The 17,500-nt window shown below is 43.4% G+C and overlaps 1 protein-coding gene across 2 annotated transcripts in view; it reads right to left on the reverse strand.

The window, feature by feature from the left end:
• The window catches only part of adgrl1a (adhesion G protein-coupled receptor L1a), a 199,769-nt gene that overhangs the window by 121,847 nt on the left and 60,422 nt on the right, over positions 1–17,500 (reverse strand). For both annotated transcript variants that reach the window (XM_060897411.1, XM_060897409.1), the window contains exon 2: positions 3,361–3,509. In XM_060897411.1, the coding sequence (XP_060753394.1) occupies positions 3,361–3,430 (70 nt within the window). In that variant the 5' untranslated portion in view covers positions 3,431–3,509. The remainder of the gene's footprint in view (positions 1–3,360; positions 3,510–17,500) is intronic.

Genomic DNA, 17,500 nt, shown 5'->3' on the forward strand with positions numbered 1-17,500 from the left:
AACGGAACGGAGGGAAAGTCAGGAAGAAGAAAAATAAAGCCGAAGCAGCAGAACTCGTGCTGATCGTCTTCTATGGACTAATATTGATCTGAATAAAAACAGAAATAAGCCACGCCCCTAAAGTGACAACCGTAACGTTCACTGCAACAACAAAAAAATTGACTTCTTTAAATTGAAGTCATTTAATTTGATGAATCAAATGATATGCAAATTTTATCTGAAGAATCTGGAGAGATTTTATACATGTTAAGGATGTTAGATATGTAAATGGGATCCTTCTGATAGCGCACACACACACACACACACACACACATATAAACACACACACTCACACGCACACATATAAACACACACACTCACACGCACACATATAAACACACACCCACACACACACATATAAACACACACACTCACACGCACACATATAAACACACACGCACACATATAAACACACACACACGCACACATATAAACACACACACACACATATAAACACACACACACACACACATATAAACACACACACACACACACACATATATAAACACACACACACGCACACATATAAACACACACACACACAAACACACACACACACACACATATATAAAGTAAACACACACACACGCACACATATAAACACACACACACACATATAAACACACACACACGCACACACATATATAAACACACACACACGCACACACATATATAAACACACACACACACACATATAAACACACACACACGCACACACACACGCACACATATATAAACACACACACACACACATAAACACACACACACATAAACACACACTATATATATATATATATATATATATATATATATATATATAAACACACACACACACATACAGTATAAACACACACACACACATACACACACACACATACACACGCACATACACATACACACACATACACACACACACACACACACACACACACTGTATTATCAGCTGATAAGGTGAGTGTCTGGTCCTGTGCGGCTGTGTAGTAAAGTCTGCTTCTGCTCGCCTGCTGATTTGTCTCGTTTACATTCAGCGCGTCGTGACGAGGCCCTGCGTCGGGTTCTGATGAGCATCGACTGTAATTACAGGCTGCGCAGAAACAATGGGGAGAACTCGCACTCGCACAGTGAGAATATTAGATGAGGATTATTTAAAAGTGAGACAGAACAGCAGGGAGAGACGTCAGTATTTACATCTATATGTATTTATGATCTCTACTCCGAAGCACAGCCACTGGTGGTGACGCCGTAGTGTCCGATTTCCATAACGGCGATCCGGAACGTGACGCTCAGAGACACGTCAACATCTCAGGAACGGTTGGAAGAACGAGACCCAGATGAGGCTCACATCCACTCCAGTCATCATGGGAGAGAAGCCTGCAGAGTCTCCTGCTGTGAACTGTGTCGGAAATCAGAGGTCACACAAAGCCCTTCGTGTTACTGTGTGTGTGTGTGTGTGTGTCTGTGTAGAGACATCTCGCTAGGTCAACTGATCTGATGTGTGAGAGATGAATACTAAACAGATGGCAATTCTTTATGCTGTGATTTAGAGATTTGTTAATTTCACAGATCTGATTTAATTCAAGAGGTATAGAGGCCACGCCCACTTTCCTGGAACTAAATAGCACACAGGCCACGCCTCTTTTACAGACGCTAAGACTAAGTCATTAAGACTGACTAACACATAGGCCATGCCTCCTGTACTGAAACTATAAACACATAGGCCACGCCTCCTGTACTGAAACTATAAACACATAGGCCACGCCTACTGTACTGAAACTATAAACACATAGGCCACGCCTCCTGTACTGAGACTGACGAACACATAGGCCATGCCTCCTGTACTGAAACTATAAACACATAGGCCATGCCTCCTGTACTGAAACTATAAACACATAGGCCACGCCTCCTGTACTGAGACTGACGAACACATAGGCCACGCCTCCTGTACTGAAACTATAAACACATAGGCCACGTCTCCTGTACTGAAACTATAAACACATAGGCCACGCCTCCTGTACTGAGACTGACGAACACATAGGCCATGCCTCCTGTACTGAAACTATAAACACATAGGCCACGCCTCCTGTACTGAGACTATAAACACATAGGCCACGCCTCTTGTAATGACAAAGATGCCACGCTTTCTTCACACAAACACACACACAGAAATTTTAAATGCTCTGATTAACAGTCTGTCCATATCCGTGTGTGTGTGTGTGTGTGTGTTCAGCGATCCCGTAGTTCATCTTGAGGCTTCACTAATTCTGCAGGCTGCATGTGTTAGCACTTGATAAGACACAATTGATTATTAATGCATTATTAATACTGCTGGAAACACACACACACACACACACACACACACACATAAAGTGCGCTCTGATGAAACAGTCTGATGCCAGGGGCCAAGTGTGTCCATTGGAACAGTGAACGCAGCACATCAATTCAGGAGCGCTGGCAAATTAAACTCGGCATGAGCAACAGCCACAAACACACCTGGACAAGCAAACAGTGTGACAGAGCCAGCTCCACACACACACACACACACACACACACACACTGCAGTGTGTTCATCTCTCACACACACACACATCAGGGTCCTTATTATTATTAAAAACTACCTGAATTATAAAAATAAGAGATTGTATTGTATTTAAAATTAAGGTGGTCAATTTAAGACTTCAGATACGATTACTTGCAAAGACACACACACATACACACGCACACGCACACACACACACACACACACACACACAGCAGAACAGTGGTAGAATTGGTAAAGTTTTCAGGTGACTGACAGGTGAGTACAGCAGACTCTTTGCTCTGATTGGTTGAAATTTGTTGTCAAGATTTTGCCTCTTGAGTTCTGAGACTGAAAATGTAGAGAGCTTTAATGCTTTATGGAGTTTCGGCCCCTGCACAAAAGTTTTCACTCCCTCAATTAATATCTCTCTCTCTCTCTCTCTCTCTCTCTCTCTCTCTCTCTCTCAGCAGATGGTGTGTTAGTGTCTGTGCGCTCGGCCATTGTGGTTCTGTGACCTGCTTCGATCCTCCGCCCTCTGCAGGCTTAACTACACCCCCGTTAGCAAAGCCGCTCCTGCTGATTCACACAAACATCTACAGCGCACGCACACACACACACACACACACACACACACACACACACTCACAGACGCTCGGCGTGAGTTTGTACACAGAGCCTGCCCCCACGTTGCGTGACAAATTTAGGGGAATCGTACACATATGGCGCCAGTTGGTACGCGGCCGTCCGTGAGCGCAGGGCAAGTGGGTTGTTCTGTGTCAGTGTGAACAGGACGCAGTACTCACCTTGAGCAGAGGGGGCAATGTTACTGAGGGTGACGGCACAGGTACACAGCAACCACAGAGCTACAGCCATGATGGAGCAGTGGGATGGAGGGATAAGAAGGCCCGCAGCTTTAGAGACCGGGACTCACACCCGCCGTACAGGGACAAACCTGAGAGAGAGAGTGAGAGAATATAAGGGAGAAATAGATGGAGAAGAGAAAGCACACAAGAGGTAGGCAGAGAATAGAGACAAGTAGACAGAAGATAAGGAAGAACGAGGGAAAGTGTGAGAGAAAATCAGAAGAAGAAAAAAGAGAGGAAGACAGGGAAATAAAAAAGGGAGCCAAACAGACGGGAAAAGAGAAAAAGGGGGAGAGAGAGGGGGAAAAGAGAGAGAAGATAGAAAGGAAGATAAAGAGAAAGAGGAGGACAAAAGGGAGCAGAGAAAAAGGAAAAAGAGATAGAGAGTTGATATTAATTCATCACTGTGATTCTTCTTTAGTTGTTCTGACTGTTGATAATGTTTTGTTCTCGCGCTGATGTTCGTTTCACACTCGCACTCGTTTTAAACGACAGATAGCAGCTGAGGCGTTTTACTGCGTCGAGACAAAAGAGGACGGCCATTTTATCTGTTTCTTCCTCTTCCTCTTCCTTTTCCTCCACTGGGGAGAGTGTTTAGGGTCTGCTGATGTAGGAGACGTGCTGCGTGCGGGAGCGGGACACGCCACGGGAGACGAGGCGCTGGGTGACTTTTGCTTACACACTTGCATGCGCTTGGGAAATGAGGAGGAGAAAGAGAGAGAGAGAGAGAGAGAGAGAGAGAGAGTGGACAGTAGCAGTGACTCAGTGGTTTGTGCCGCAGGCTCTCACACATCTCATTTGCTTAATGAAATAAATCACAAAGAGGGTGTGTGTGTGTGTGTGTGTGTGTGTGTGTGTGTGTGTGTGTTGTCGGTGTCAGAGCACGCGCTTGCCCCCGGGGCTGAAGCGAAGAAAAGAACGGAGACGCACTGCTTTATTGGAGCTAATGCGACTCCCGCTGAGTCTCTGATACAACTGACAGATTGTACTGCATGTTTATAGGGAACACAGCCAGTGTGTGTGTGTGTGTTTGTGTGTGTGTGTGTGTGTGTGTGTGTGTTTGTGTGCCTCTTTAAGAGGATTTACTTTGATCCTCCCAGCACTCCACCCTCTCTGCACATTGATCTCATAGATGTGAAAAATAGATTGGTCGTAAAAGAATCAAGGCCGAGTTCGTAAATCAATGTGAGTGACCGTAAAAAACATGTAACACACAACAAGTGTGAGGAGGCGCGCGCGCGCGTGTGTGTGTGTGTAAATCTCAAGTTTATCACAACACACCGTCACTTGGTCTTTTTCTGGAACCGCGCAACACGAGTTTAATTCTTTATGCAAAAGAAAAAAAAATAATTAAAAACTACATAAATATGTAAATATAAAAGGTTTTAAAATATAATATATATTTTAGATTGAGTTTATATTTTACATAGAATATATTTTAGATATTATATATATATTTATTAGATTTTCCGTCCACCCCACAGACGTGTGCTGGTACTTGTGACTCAGAGAGATTATCTTAATGGTACATAATGTTTTTGCTGATCCAGAGACAGATTGAGTTCATATTCAAAAGAATGTGATCGTACGGGAAGCAGGAGGCCCTGAGTTTAATATTATTATATAATATTATTTATGTTATATACATAACACACACACACACACACACACACACACACACATACACCTCATCATTAGCCTGTACAGAATCATGTGGTCCGTGTGATCCGCTGTGGTGACCCCAAACATAATATTATGTTTATTAACATAATAATATTTATATTAAAAAAATCTAAATAAATATATAAATATAATAACGTTTTATTTCTTCATTACAAAAAAAAACCTCCGTCAAGGTCAATTAGTAAAAAAAAAATGTGTGTTAAAAAAAATAATAATAAATATCAGGTCTAATTAATAATAATTAATATAAATAAATTTAGTACAGTAAAAAATATGTGACTATTTTGTAAGTTTTTTAATAAGCAAATATTTCCGAGCAGCTCCACTTGTATCTATTTTCATTTCTCTTTTTTACTCTTTTCAGTCATTCTGTCCATCACCAGTCAAGCTGCTGTCCTCCGTCATGCCCCTTTCCATCCCTCCATCCACCCTCTGCTCTCCTCCTCTCTCCTCCCCCTGACCTTCTCTGATATTTACTCTCCTCTCCTGTGGCACGGCTCAGCCCACGGTCCCCAGAGAGAAAGAGAGGGAGAGAGAGAGAAAGAAAGAGAGAGAGAGAGAGAGAGAGAGAGAGAGAGAGAGAGAGAGAGAGAGAGATGAAAATGGCAGAAATAAACAGTGGTGTGGAAATGAGTGGCATTATGTGATTAATGGTGCAGGAGTGACACACACACACACACACACACACAAAAACACAAAGTGTGTTTTCTTCAAAGTACTGAATCAGCGCTGTGATTTTAGATCTGTGGCACTATCACTTCACTCCAGAGTGTGTGTCAGTGACAGGAATGAATGTAACACGTTACCACGACGCTGCAGAGACTTCAGGCCTCACAGTCATGACATTTACATCACACTGACTTGCAAAAGCTCAGCATCAGAGAGACAGAGTGTGTGTATGTGTGTGTGTTAAGGTGTGGAATGCCTGTGTGTTTGTATGTGTGTGTGTGTGTGTGTGTTTATGGGTGTTTGTGTGTGTGTGTGTGTGTGTTTATGGGTGCATGTATGTGTGTGAGTCTATAAGTGTGTGTGTGTGTGTTTGTGTTTGTGTGTGTGTGTGTGTGTGTGTGTGTGTCCCTCAGGCTAAGACATTCCGAAAGTAAAAATACAGTAAGACGATAAAAACAAAAAACAGAAATGTTGTTGCTATGGAGACAAGAACACCAGACAAATCGATACTAATGTAAGATATTGGAACGTTCACCTACAGAAGTGTCAATCATTCCATAGTCACATGCTGATTGGCTCATGGGATTTGCTGTGTATTTGGTATATTTTTGGGACGTCTCTAGAGCCAACAGGTGAATTTCTTCTTGTTTCTGATGTATAAGCCTCAAACATGAAGGAAGGCATTAAAGACGTTTGTCCTTGATGTGACCTTGACCTGTTGGATCAAAGCGGTTCATCTGCTGGTTCTATATAATAAACGTTCTGTATAAATCCTACAGTCATTAAATCACAAGACACTTTTCATCTGTATCAGTGCCTCGGCGAACGGGGGGCGGAGCCATCGTGAAAGAGACCACGCCCATCAGGATAGAAGTGTTTTGTTAATGGATCAAGATGATCAGGCAGAAGAACGATGTATTGATTAGCTGTCATGACGCTTTCTAAGGGGAAAAGCAGAGAGAGAGACTATGTGAGCATAAATAATTGCCCCCCAAAGCTTAACAGAGAGCGGATTTGTGTTAATTCCGTCTTTTATACTGATACTTTTTAGAGACACCGAACACGTCAACACCTCTAAATGTACAACAGGCATAGATGCAAACAGATGGAGATGTTCCCAGACTCTCTCTCTCTCTCTCTGTTGCTTTCTCTCTCTCTCTCTCTCTCTGGCACTAATGGGCAAAAACACACGGCCGTCCCCTCCTGCGCAGGCCACATGAGGTCTGTTTTTCTGCTGCTTTTGTAGCTGTTAATAAGAAAAAATGTCTTTCAGAACCCGTCTCTTTTGATCCTGCCTCTGTCTGCACTCTGCACAATGGCTCTCCTGTGGTCCTCACAGATAAAAAGAGAGAGAACGAGACAGACTGAGAGAGAAAGCCAGGGGTCTCGGTGGTCTGGGTGGTGCTGCCGCTTCTCATAGAGGAGAGTTTGGGCTCTCGAGGTCGAGCTCGTGTCGGGACTGACCTTTCGCACAGATCGTATCCGTCATTATCAACATTGCTGCTAGTCGTCTAATGGACGGAAACGTAACATGTCGCTGAGGATGGTTGACGGTTGACGGCGAACAAACGGATAAAGAGACTATGAAGCGTTCGCCGCTCTCGTCTCCCGTCTAATAAAACTCCTCATTCCGACTATTCATTTAGAGGCAGCCGTGATCCCAGACAAATAACCTAATTATCTGCTTCTGCTGGATCATTATTATAATCACAGCAATCATTATTATCTATTTGTTTAGCATTAGCTGAGGTGTTCATCCGGGTCCGACCGCTATACGTCTGTCTCACATGCTCCAGGAGATAAGATCAAGATTTTTCTGTTCTATTAGTGAGAATATTATTTCATCCTGAAATGGTACGAAGGTGAAAGGGCAGTTTGTTCAGATCGTGTTTCAGTCACAGGGACAGGAACTGGTGCAACAGGACAAAGGTGTTACAGCTGTGTAAAACAAACAAGGACCATTAAACAAATTAATATTACAAATCTGTAGCAAAGAAAAATGAAAGATCAGTGATGAGCCGTTACACAAGCTTTACTGCGGTTCTTATACAGGGAATACAGCACGGGCTTCGAGCAGCCACAGGAGAGGTAAAGCAGAGGTACAGCACAAAGTGGGGAGAGAGAGAGAGAGCAAGACAGACTGAACGTGACACAGAGAGTCAAACGGGTTCACACACACACACACACTCATTCACTAGGGACAATTTTCCAGAGATGCCAATCAACCTACCATGCATGTCTTTGGGCCGGGGGAGGAAACCGGAGTACCCGGAGGAAACCCCCGAGGCACGGGGAGAACATGCAAACTCCACACATACAAGGTGGAAGCGGGAATCGAACCCGACCCTGGAGGTGTTAGGCAAACGTGCTAACCACTAAGCCACCGTGCCCCCCTTACAGAAAACTACAAGATTTATAATGTGTTTATGTGGAGCGTCTGCTGTCCCTGGAACAGCTGTTTCTATAGTAACGGTGACCAAAACTCATGCTAATTTCTGGGGGTGAGAAAAATGTGTAAATGTAAAAAAAGAACATAATTATTTCCATTGTGACCTTCCTGAGGATGCTCTAGTTTGTTCTCTCTCTCTCTCTCTCTCTCTCTGTGTGTGTGTGTGTGTGTGTGTGTGGCTATACTGCATTAGTGCTTAATGGGATAGTAGGTAAATGTGGCTGTATGCCTGACCATTAAGTGGTGGCTGGTCAGTTTGTGGTCAGCTTGCTCTCAGGTTGAGAGATAAAGAGAGAAAAAAAACAAAAGGAGGAATAGAGAGAGAGAGAGAGAGAGAGAGAGAGAGAGAGAGAAAATTACAGAGTCAGACAGAAAGAAACAGATACAGAAAATGAGACAGAGAGACAAATATAGTCAGAGAGTGAGACAGATGCAGACAGATGTGAGACAGGTAGAGAGAGTTAGCAGAGAGTGAGATAGATAGAGAGAGTGAGCAGAGAGACAGACAGAGAGGCAGACAGGTAGAGATAGTGAGCAGAGAGATAGATAGAGGGTGAGATAGATAGAGAGAGCAGAGAATGAGATAGATAGATAGAGTGAGCAGTGAGACAGACAGATAGAGTGAGCAGAGAGACAGATAGAGTGAGACAGATAGAGAGAGAGAGCAGAGAGACAGACAGAGAGTGAGACAGAGAGAGTGATCAGTGAGACAGACAGATAGTGAGACAGAGAGAGTGAGCAGAGAGACAGATAGAGAGAGAGCAGAGAGATAGTGAGACAGAGAGAGTGAGGAGAGAGAGATAGAGTGAGCAGAGAGACAGATACAGAGTGAGACAGATAGAGAGAGAGAGCAGAGAGACAGACAGATAGTGAGAGAGTGAGCAGATGAGTAGAGAGACAGATAGAGAGTGAGACAGACAGAGAGAGTGAGCAGAGAGACAGACAGATAGTGAGACAGAGAGAGTGAGCAGAGAGACAGGCAAATATTGAGACAGATAGAGTGAGCAAAGAGACAGATAGAGAGTGAGACAGATAGAGAGAGCGAGCAAAGAGACAGACAGATAGTGAGAGAGTGAGCAGAGAGACAGACAGATAGTGAGACAGATAGAGAGAGAGAGCAGAGAGACAGACAGAGAGTGAGACAGAGAGAGTGAGCAGAGAGACAGACAGATAGTGAGACAGATAGAGAGAGTGAGCAGTGAGACAGACAGATAGTGAGACAGATAGAGAGAGCAGAGAGACAAACAGAGTGTGAGACAGATAGAGAGAGTGAGTGGCTGTAATATCACTGTCTCATAGATCAGTGTGTGTTTTATTTATTACCATTGCTGACTTTCCCAGCATGCAGTTCTTTATACTTGTCTCTAAACTGACACCTGATTGGCTGGAGTCATGACAATCTGAGCTGTCTTCAATATTTAAAAGCAGTCTGATCTTAGCAGAAAAAAAGAGGACAAATATATATTTAACCTTCCTGGGTGTTAAAACCAGCTGACACTGTAGACGTGATGTCTGGGATTTGTCTGGGACTAATCACTAATAATGAACTAACTAGTTCTCTAGGTTTTGCTAACAAGATCTTTTGTTGGAGAAATAAATCTGAAAGCAGATGTTGAGCTCCTCGAGTAAAACGTTTTAAACATTTTAAAAGTTACATCTACATTCTGCTGCTTAACATTTGGCTAAACTCGGTCGAAATGGCGCCAAATCCTTGTAAAAAAAAAGGCAAAGACTCGCGTTATTATTCATTCGTTAGCCTCTCGGCCCTCTCCGAACTAATCACGTGTCAAATTGATAAAATGATCAGACTTTTCCTTTTGGAATTCATCAGACGTACCATGAAATATCATTAGCGTCTCCATCTGCGCGTGCGTCATTACCTATCCGAGCGTGGGAGGTTCGCGCTACGCTCGCTATCGTCAAAATCATTGTTTTACCAGACAAAGCTATGACAAGTCACCGGTAAATTTAATCTAATGATATGCAAATTTGGGAAAAAAGGACAATTAGGGCTGCGCAGACTGATGTTGCCATGTGTGTCAGAGTGTAGCGCCGTCGTCCCCTGATCTGTGCAAGCGTATGAATCAGATTAGCGGAATAATGAAAGAGAGAGAGAGAGAGAGAGAGAGAGAGAGAGAGAGAGCTTTAGCCTCTCGAGTGGCGTTTGCATCCAATGCCTGTTCCAGTGCAGGAGAAATTTCTGTAAAAGCTTAACGATCAGCTCGTGATTTGTGATTATGTCAGACGGCGAGTGTTTTCTGGTCTAGTAATGGTCTTTCACGTCGGAATACGTGCGATCAAAGGAACACAATGGTGCTTCTGAACTCCTACGAGCATTCCTGTCACATTTGACAAATAACCCGGGCAGAGATGTAAATAAGCTCACAAAGCTCCTATTGTGATATCTACATAACTGATCTATAAAGCAGCGCCGCTCTGGACGAGCAGCAACACAGCGACTCTGTGGGACTTTTCCCGAACAGAACCGAAGTCTTTACGCGACCGCATTAAACACGCCACTGATCTGCTTCCTTGGTTTAAGAGACCGGTTGATTTATTTCTCTTTTCACACAGCAAGCTGAGTCGGGGGGCACGGTGGCGTAGTGGTTAGCACGTTCACCTCACACCTCCAGGGTTGGGGGTTCGATTCCCGTCTCCACCTTGTGTGTGTGGAGTTTGCATGTTCTCCCCATGCCTCGGGGGTTTCCTCCCCCGGTCCAAAGACATGCATGGTAGGTTGATTGGCATCTCTGGAAAATTGTCCGTAGTGTGTGAATGAGAGTGTGTGTGTGCCCTGTGATGGGTTGGCACTTCGTCCAGGGTGTATCCTGCCTTGATGCCCGATGACGCCTGAGATAGGCACAGGCTCCCCGTGACCCGAGGTAGTTCGGATAAGTGGTAGAAGATGAGTGAGTGAGTGAGTGTCTGTTTAAACAGATTCCAGAAATTGATGTAATGTTTTCTGATTGGTCATTTGGAGTCATCAGGTGTTAGCTGAGAGGGCACCTGTAGAACCAGTGACTATTAGCCCACAATGGAAGAATCAAAGCAACTCATCCAAGACCTCTGGACCTCCACATGTTTGATTTCTCTTTAGAAACAAGTTCAACAACTGGAAGTATTAGGAGAATCTGTACAAACAAGAGTAATAGTACAAATCTTGAAAATCTCCGGGCCACTAACCCTAACCCTAATCCTAACCCTGTGCCATTCAGGAAAGATGCACAAATCAACAAACCTCATCCCGAGACAACAAAGGAACTGGTGAAGGACCTGAAGGCAACAGGTACTAAATATGTGCATCCACCTCAGAGAGAGTCCTACATCACCATGACCAGCAATACTGTTACGTAGAAATAAGCCTCTACTCCAGGAGTGGAGTGAAGACAAGTTTACAAGAGATTATTAGGAATTCTGAAGCCGTGATCCCCTGTCAGTCTGATGAAACAAAAATTTAAGTGTTGGGGCATAAGGATCCGTCCGGTGTGAAACATGGTGGTGGCAGCATCAAGTGATTAAAATGTAACTGTCGGGCCAAAATGATCCACCGAGAATCATGATGGTGGTATGATCATGTAATAAAAAAAAGAACTTTGTGATCCACTGTGAAGCACGGTGGTGGCGGCATATGGTAAACACTCGAACCGTCAGGCCACAAGGATCCGTCATGAAGCATGATGGTAGCGGCATCATGCTGGGGGGACGTTTTCCTGGTAAGGTTGTGGGTTCGAGTCTTGGTCCGGCAATACCACGACTGAGGTGTCCTTGAACTGAGGTGCCCCCCCATAAATGGCTGCCCACTGCTCCGGGTGTGTGTTCACAGTGTGTGTGTGTTCACTGCTGTGTGTGTGCAGTTTGGATGGGTTTAAATGCAGAGAATGAATTCTGAGTATGGGTCACCGTACTTAGCCGTATGTCACGTCACATCACAACGAAACTTGACCCTCTGACAATCCTCTACAGCAGATACAATCTGAAAGAACTCTCTCTGAGCTATGAGTGTGGAATAAAGGAGATTATTTGACTTCACACAGGAAATAAGTGACTTCATCCAGTCTGGACGTTACGACACTGACATATTTTTTCCAACACTCTCACTCTCTCAGTCACTCTCACTCATCTTCTACCGCTTATCCGAACTACCTCGGGTCACGGGGAGCCTGTGCCTATCTCAGGCATCATCGGGCATCAAGGCAGGATACACCCTGGACGGAGTGCCAACCCATCGCAGGGAACACACACACACTCTCTCATTCACTCACGCAATCACACACTACGGACAATTTTCCAGAGATGCCAATCAACCTACCATGCATGTCTTTGGACCGGGGGAGGAAACCGGAGTACCCGGAGGAAACCCCCAAGGCACGGGGAGAACATGCAAACTCCACACACACAAGGCGGAGGCGGGACTCGAACCCCCAACCCTGGAGGTGTGAGGCGAACGTGCTAACCACTAAGCCACCGTGTCCCCCCACTCTATTACTAGATAGTGTGAAAATTGACTGAGGGGGGGGTTTGAGCCACGTGATGGACAATTGTACAGAAACCGCAGTAATCATCCACATAATGTCAATGTAAATGTACAATTTAATCCAACATTAATAGATCAGGTTGGATTGATCAGGAAGTGAGGAGTCCGGCGCAGGACCAGAGCTCGGAATTTCGTCTCTAAACGTCCGACACGATTCGCGGCTCTTAAAGCGGCAGCGAGCCGCGTTTCACACTTTACTTAAAATACAGCAGATGATTGAGGGAGCAGAAAACCACGTGAGTGGAAGCTGGGGAACAGAACACTCTCATCTCTCTCTAACTTTGTGTGTGTGTGTGTGTGTGTGTGTGTGTGTGTGTGTGTGTGTGTGTGTGTGTGATTTATGTGTAATCCTCAGCAGATAGTGGATTAGCTTCTGGCTGTATTGTATCTGTGCTGTTTGAGTGCTTATATTTTCTCTGGCGCACGTCGGAACGCTGCAGTGCAGATCATTAACATGACAGCTCTGCGTCGGAGACGATGTTGTACGGTAAACATTCAGAGCGGACTTAAAGGTGACAGCACTGAAGGCTGCTCCTTCTGCTCCAGGCTGATATGACACAACAGCGGCGGCTCTGACTTTCGCGCTAAACGCTGCAACTTTATTTCAGAATATTTAAAAAAAAAAAAATTAAAAAAATGAAAAAGTGAAAAGAAGGAAGTGTGAGTTAGTGGGATTATTATTTTGTATTCTGTAACAGCAGGCTGTAACGAACAATTTTTATTTATTAATAAAAGTGCAAAACAGATTTGATCCATTTCTAGACACACTTTTTCTCACTGTCATCTTCCTCTCTCGTTAAGATCGTCGGAGGAAACAAAACGGCTCGTTATCGTTACAGAGGATTCCAAAGTCAACGTGTGAAACTTCCAGAGCGTTTCCATGCCGCTGCTAAAATCTAATTGGTCAAAAAGGTGTTGAGATCGTCTTCAATAACAGCAGCTCTGACGGTCCCGGGTTCGTATTAACACGCTCGTTCTGTACGTTATGGGTTCTTTAATTTCTAACTGCTTTCACACGGAGTAGCGCAGAGACGTCTAAGTCTATTTAAAAAAAAAAAACATATCAAAAGCACAGAGGATTCTTTCTCCGCTGAACAGCATCAGGTTCGATTGACTCCGGCGCTACTCGGCGGCGCGGCGTTCTCCGGCTAACGCAAGACGGTGTGGGCGAGATATTCATTCTGAGCATCACGCAGGAGCCGCTTTAGCACAAAGGCAGCGGCGAGAGTCTGCAGTAGATCAGGCACGAGAGAGGCCTGTAATGAGCTGTGTGTCACGACGTCTGATTATTGCTTCAGAGCTACAAAATAAGCCGAGAGGAGAAGAAAGAAAAGAGTGAGAGAGAGAGAGAGAGAGAGAGAGAGAGAGAGTGAGAGAGAGAGAGAGATCACGGCACGGTGAGAGACAGTGATGGAGAGACATGAAAACAGAGAATAAAAAGAAACGAGAGAGCAGCAGCTGCTCCAGACGTGTCTCGAGTGTGTTAAAGGAAAACTCGTTGCTGTGTTTCTCGAGTCCCCACAACGTCACATGAGGACACTGTTATTGTAGATCGGATGAAGATGAGTTGAAGAGAAGAACAGAAAGAAGATCATAAACTTCTTTTCCTGTTGTCCGGAGAGGTTGCGTAAATGAGACGTCCCAGAATGCAACACAGATACACGAGGACCGAGGTCCAGGCTGAGGTTTGGCTCGGGTAGTTAACGCTCTACGAGGAGATGATGATGATGATGATGATGATGATGATGATGATGATGGAGGTGTTAAAGTGAGTGGATTCTAGGACTAAAGTGCTGCCGCAGCGTCTAGCGTTACAGAGGTAACGGAGGAAACGCTTAAGTGAAAGAAATATCAGGATCAGTTTGTTCTTTTTCAGATTAATATCAGATTATTATAACTATTAGGCTGCAATCTATTATAATCTATTAGGCTGCAATCTATTATAACTATTAGGCTGTGTGTGTGTGTGTGTGTGTGTGTGTGTGTGTTTGTGTGTGTGTATGATCAGTGTGTGTATGTGTGTGTGTGCGTATGATCAGTGTGTGAGTGTGTGTGTGCGTATGATCAGTGTGTGTGTGTATGATAAGTGTGTGTGTGTGTGTGTGTGTGTGTGCGTATGATCAGTGTGTGTGTGTGTGTATGCGTGTGTGTGTGTTTGTATGATCAGTGTGTGTGTGTGTGTGTGTGTGTGTATGATCAGTGTGTGTGTGTGTGTGTGTGTGTGTGTGTATGATCTGTGTGTGTGTGTATGATCTGTGTGTGTATGTATGATCAGTGGTTGTGTGTGTGTGTTTGTGTGTGTGTGTGTATGATCAGTGTTTGTGTGTGTGTGTTTGTGTGTGTGTTTGTGTGTGTGTGTATGATCTGTGTGTGTGTGTTTGTGTGTGTTTGTGTGTGTGTTTGTGTGTGTGTGTTTGATGACTCTGTCCCTGCTCATTTCAGCCCTTCAGGAGAATGAGCTCAGCTCTGGCTGTCACCAGCTCCCCTGAGTGTGACAAGATCACACAGGAAATCACCTGAGATCAACTTCCTGTCTGTTCTTCTTGACACTCCGTAACACCCGCTTTCATCTTTTCTCTTTTCCTGTCATCTCTCCATCCCTCCATCTCTCCCTAGACATGGCATGGCATCTGATACACCACAGAAGCTGGAAATGTACAGTATTTTATATACAGAGTGTTCTGATACACTCTGGTTTCTATAGTAACCGGGGCTGGTACAGAAGGGAGGAGCAACTGGTCTGAGGAATGTTCCAGAACATTTACTACAACTATAAACAAATAAACAGTGTAAAAGGTCTCGCTGCAGCTCACCGCACCACACTGTTGTTGATTATGTGTCTGTAACAGAATGACACTGTGGGATTTATCACACACACACACACAAACACACACACACACACAGAGTTGTGCCTTTAAAGTGCTTGTGGGTGAAGTAATTAGTTTTAATTTCAGACTCTAAATAAAAGGGAAACAGTGGCTGAGTGAGGAACCGTGCTCCGCTTCTCCACTGCTTTCCCCCTAGTGTGATGTTCCTTCTGCCTGCAGCATGCCATAAAACACACACACACACACACACACACACACACACACACACACACACACACACACACACACACACACACACACGAAGAGCATCAAAGCTTCTATAGATACAGCCGAGATCAGTGCGTACACACAGACACGCATCTATAGTGCATCAAAGCCTCTATAAATACAGCTGAGATCAGCACACACACACACACACACACACACACACACACAAGCACTCACACACAAAGAACATTAGAACCTCTATAAACACAGCTGAGATCAGCACACACACATACACACACATGTACATACAGGTTTCCTTCAGGGAGCTACAATTCTATCTACCTGTTCCAACCTTTGTGTGTGTGTGTGTGTGTGTGTGTGTGTGTGTGTGTGTGTGTGTGTGTGCATGTGTGTGTGTGATATGTACAGAGTTTGATCAGAGTGGCCTCATTCTGCCAGACACGGTTATCTGCTTAGCTGGGCACTCAGGGACACGGATATGTGCAGAACAACAACACACAAACAAATACACTTTTATGGCCTAAAGTCATGAACATCAGTCAGAAGCTTGCTGTAAGAGTGGCAGTGATTTCTCATCACACACACACACACACACACACACACACACACACACACACACACACACACACACACACACACCTCTATTTTTCTTGTTATTGTTGTTGTTGTTAAGCTGTTGTTCCTGTCCTCATTTAATTAAATACGCATCAAATGAAAAAAAAAGAAATGAAATGTGTGTGTGTGTGTGTGTGTGTGTGTGTGTAAGTGAGAGAGTATTCCTGACACTCGTCTGTGTCCATCTTCATCCCCTAGTCTACTGAGCTGTCAGAAAGTCTTTAACCCACATGTGAAGTTACGCTGATCGTCATTTCTTACATAATATTTATGATTAAACTTCTTCAAGTTTCCTTTCACTTCTACAACAGAGCTGATGGCATCAGGGGAGGAATCAGGAGACACTGGAGGAAGTTCCTGTTAGGTTTAACTGGTGATACAATGGATGATGTTAATGATGTTACACACACACACGCACACACACACACACACACACAGATATACAAACACACAGATATACACATACACACACATAGATATATACACACAGACATACATACACACACACATACACACACGCACATACACACACACACATACACACACAAAGACTTACAAACACAAAGACACACACACAATAGATAGATAGATTTCACATGATTCTTATTGAAACTTAATTATTATACATTTAATATAACAAAAAAGAATAGATAAAAACAAATAAATAATACTGAAAAAAAGAAAAAAATCAGTTTATTTCTAATTTTATCATTTCCAACTTTATGCTTCTTCCCTTTAAGGTATTTAATAATAATAATAATAATAATAATAATAATAATAATAACAATAACAATAGTAATAATAATTGTTATTATTATTACTATTGTTATTGTTATTATTATTATTATTATTATTATTATTATTATTATTATTATTATTATTATTATTATTATTATTATTGTGTTATTTTAAACATATTCAGTTTAATTAAAAAAATATTAAAGATTAGAATAAAAGTTTATTTTCACATCATTAATCTGGAAATATATTAAATCTTAATTATTATAAATATTGAAGATATTGTCTTATACCGGGCAATTCCTGCTTTAGTGCCATCATCCTTCCTTATGGTGT

This window comes from Tachysurus vachellii, chromosome 21 (assembly GCF_030014155.1).
Source record: "Tachysurus vachellii isolate PV-2020 chromosome 21, HZAU_Pvac_v1, whole genome shotgun sequence".
NCBI classification, from domain to species: Eukaryota; Metazoa; Chordata; class Actinopteri; order Siluriformes; family Bagridae; genus Tachysurus; species Tachysurus vachellii.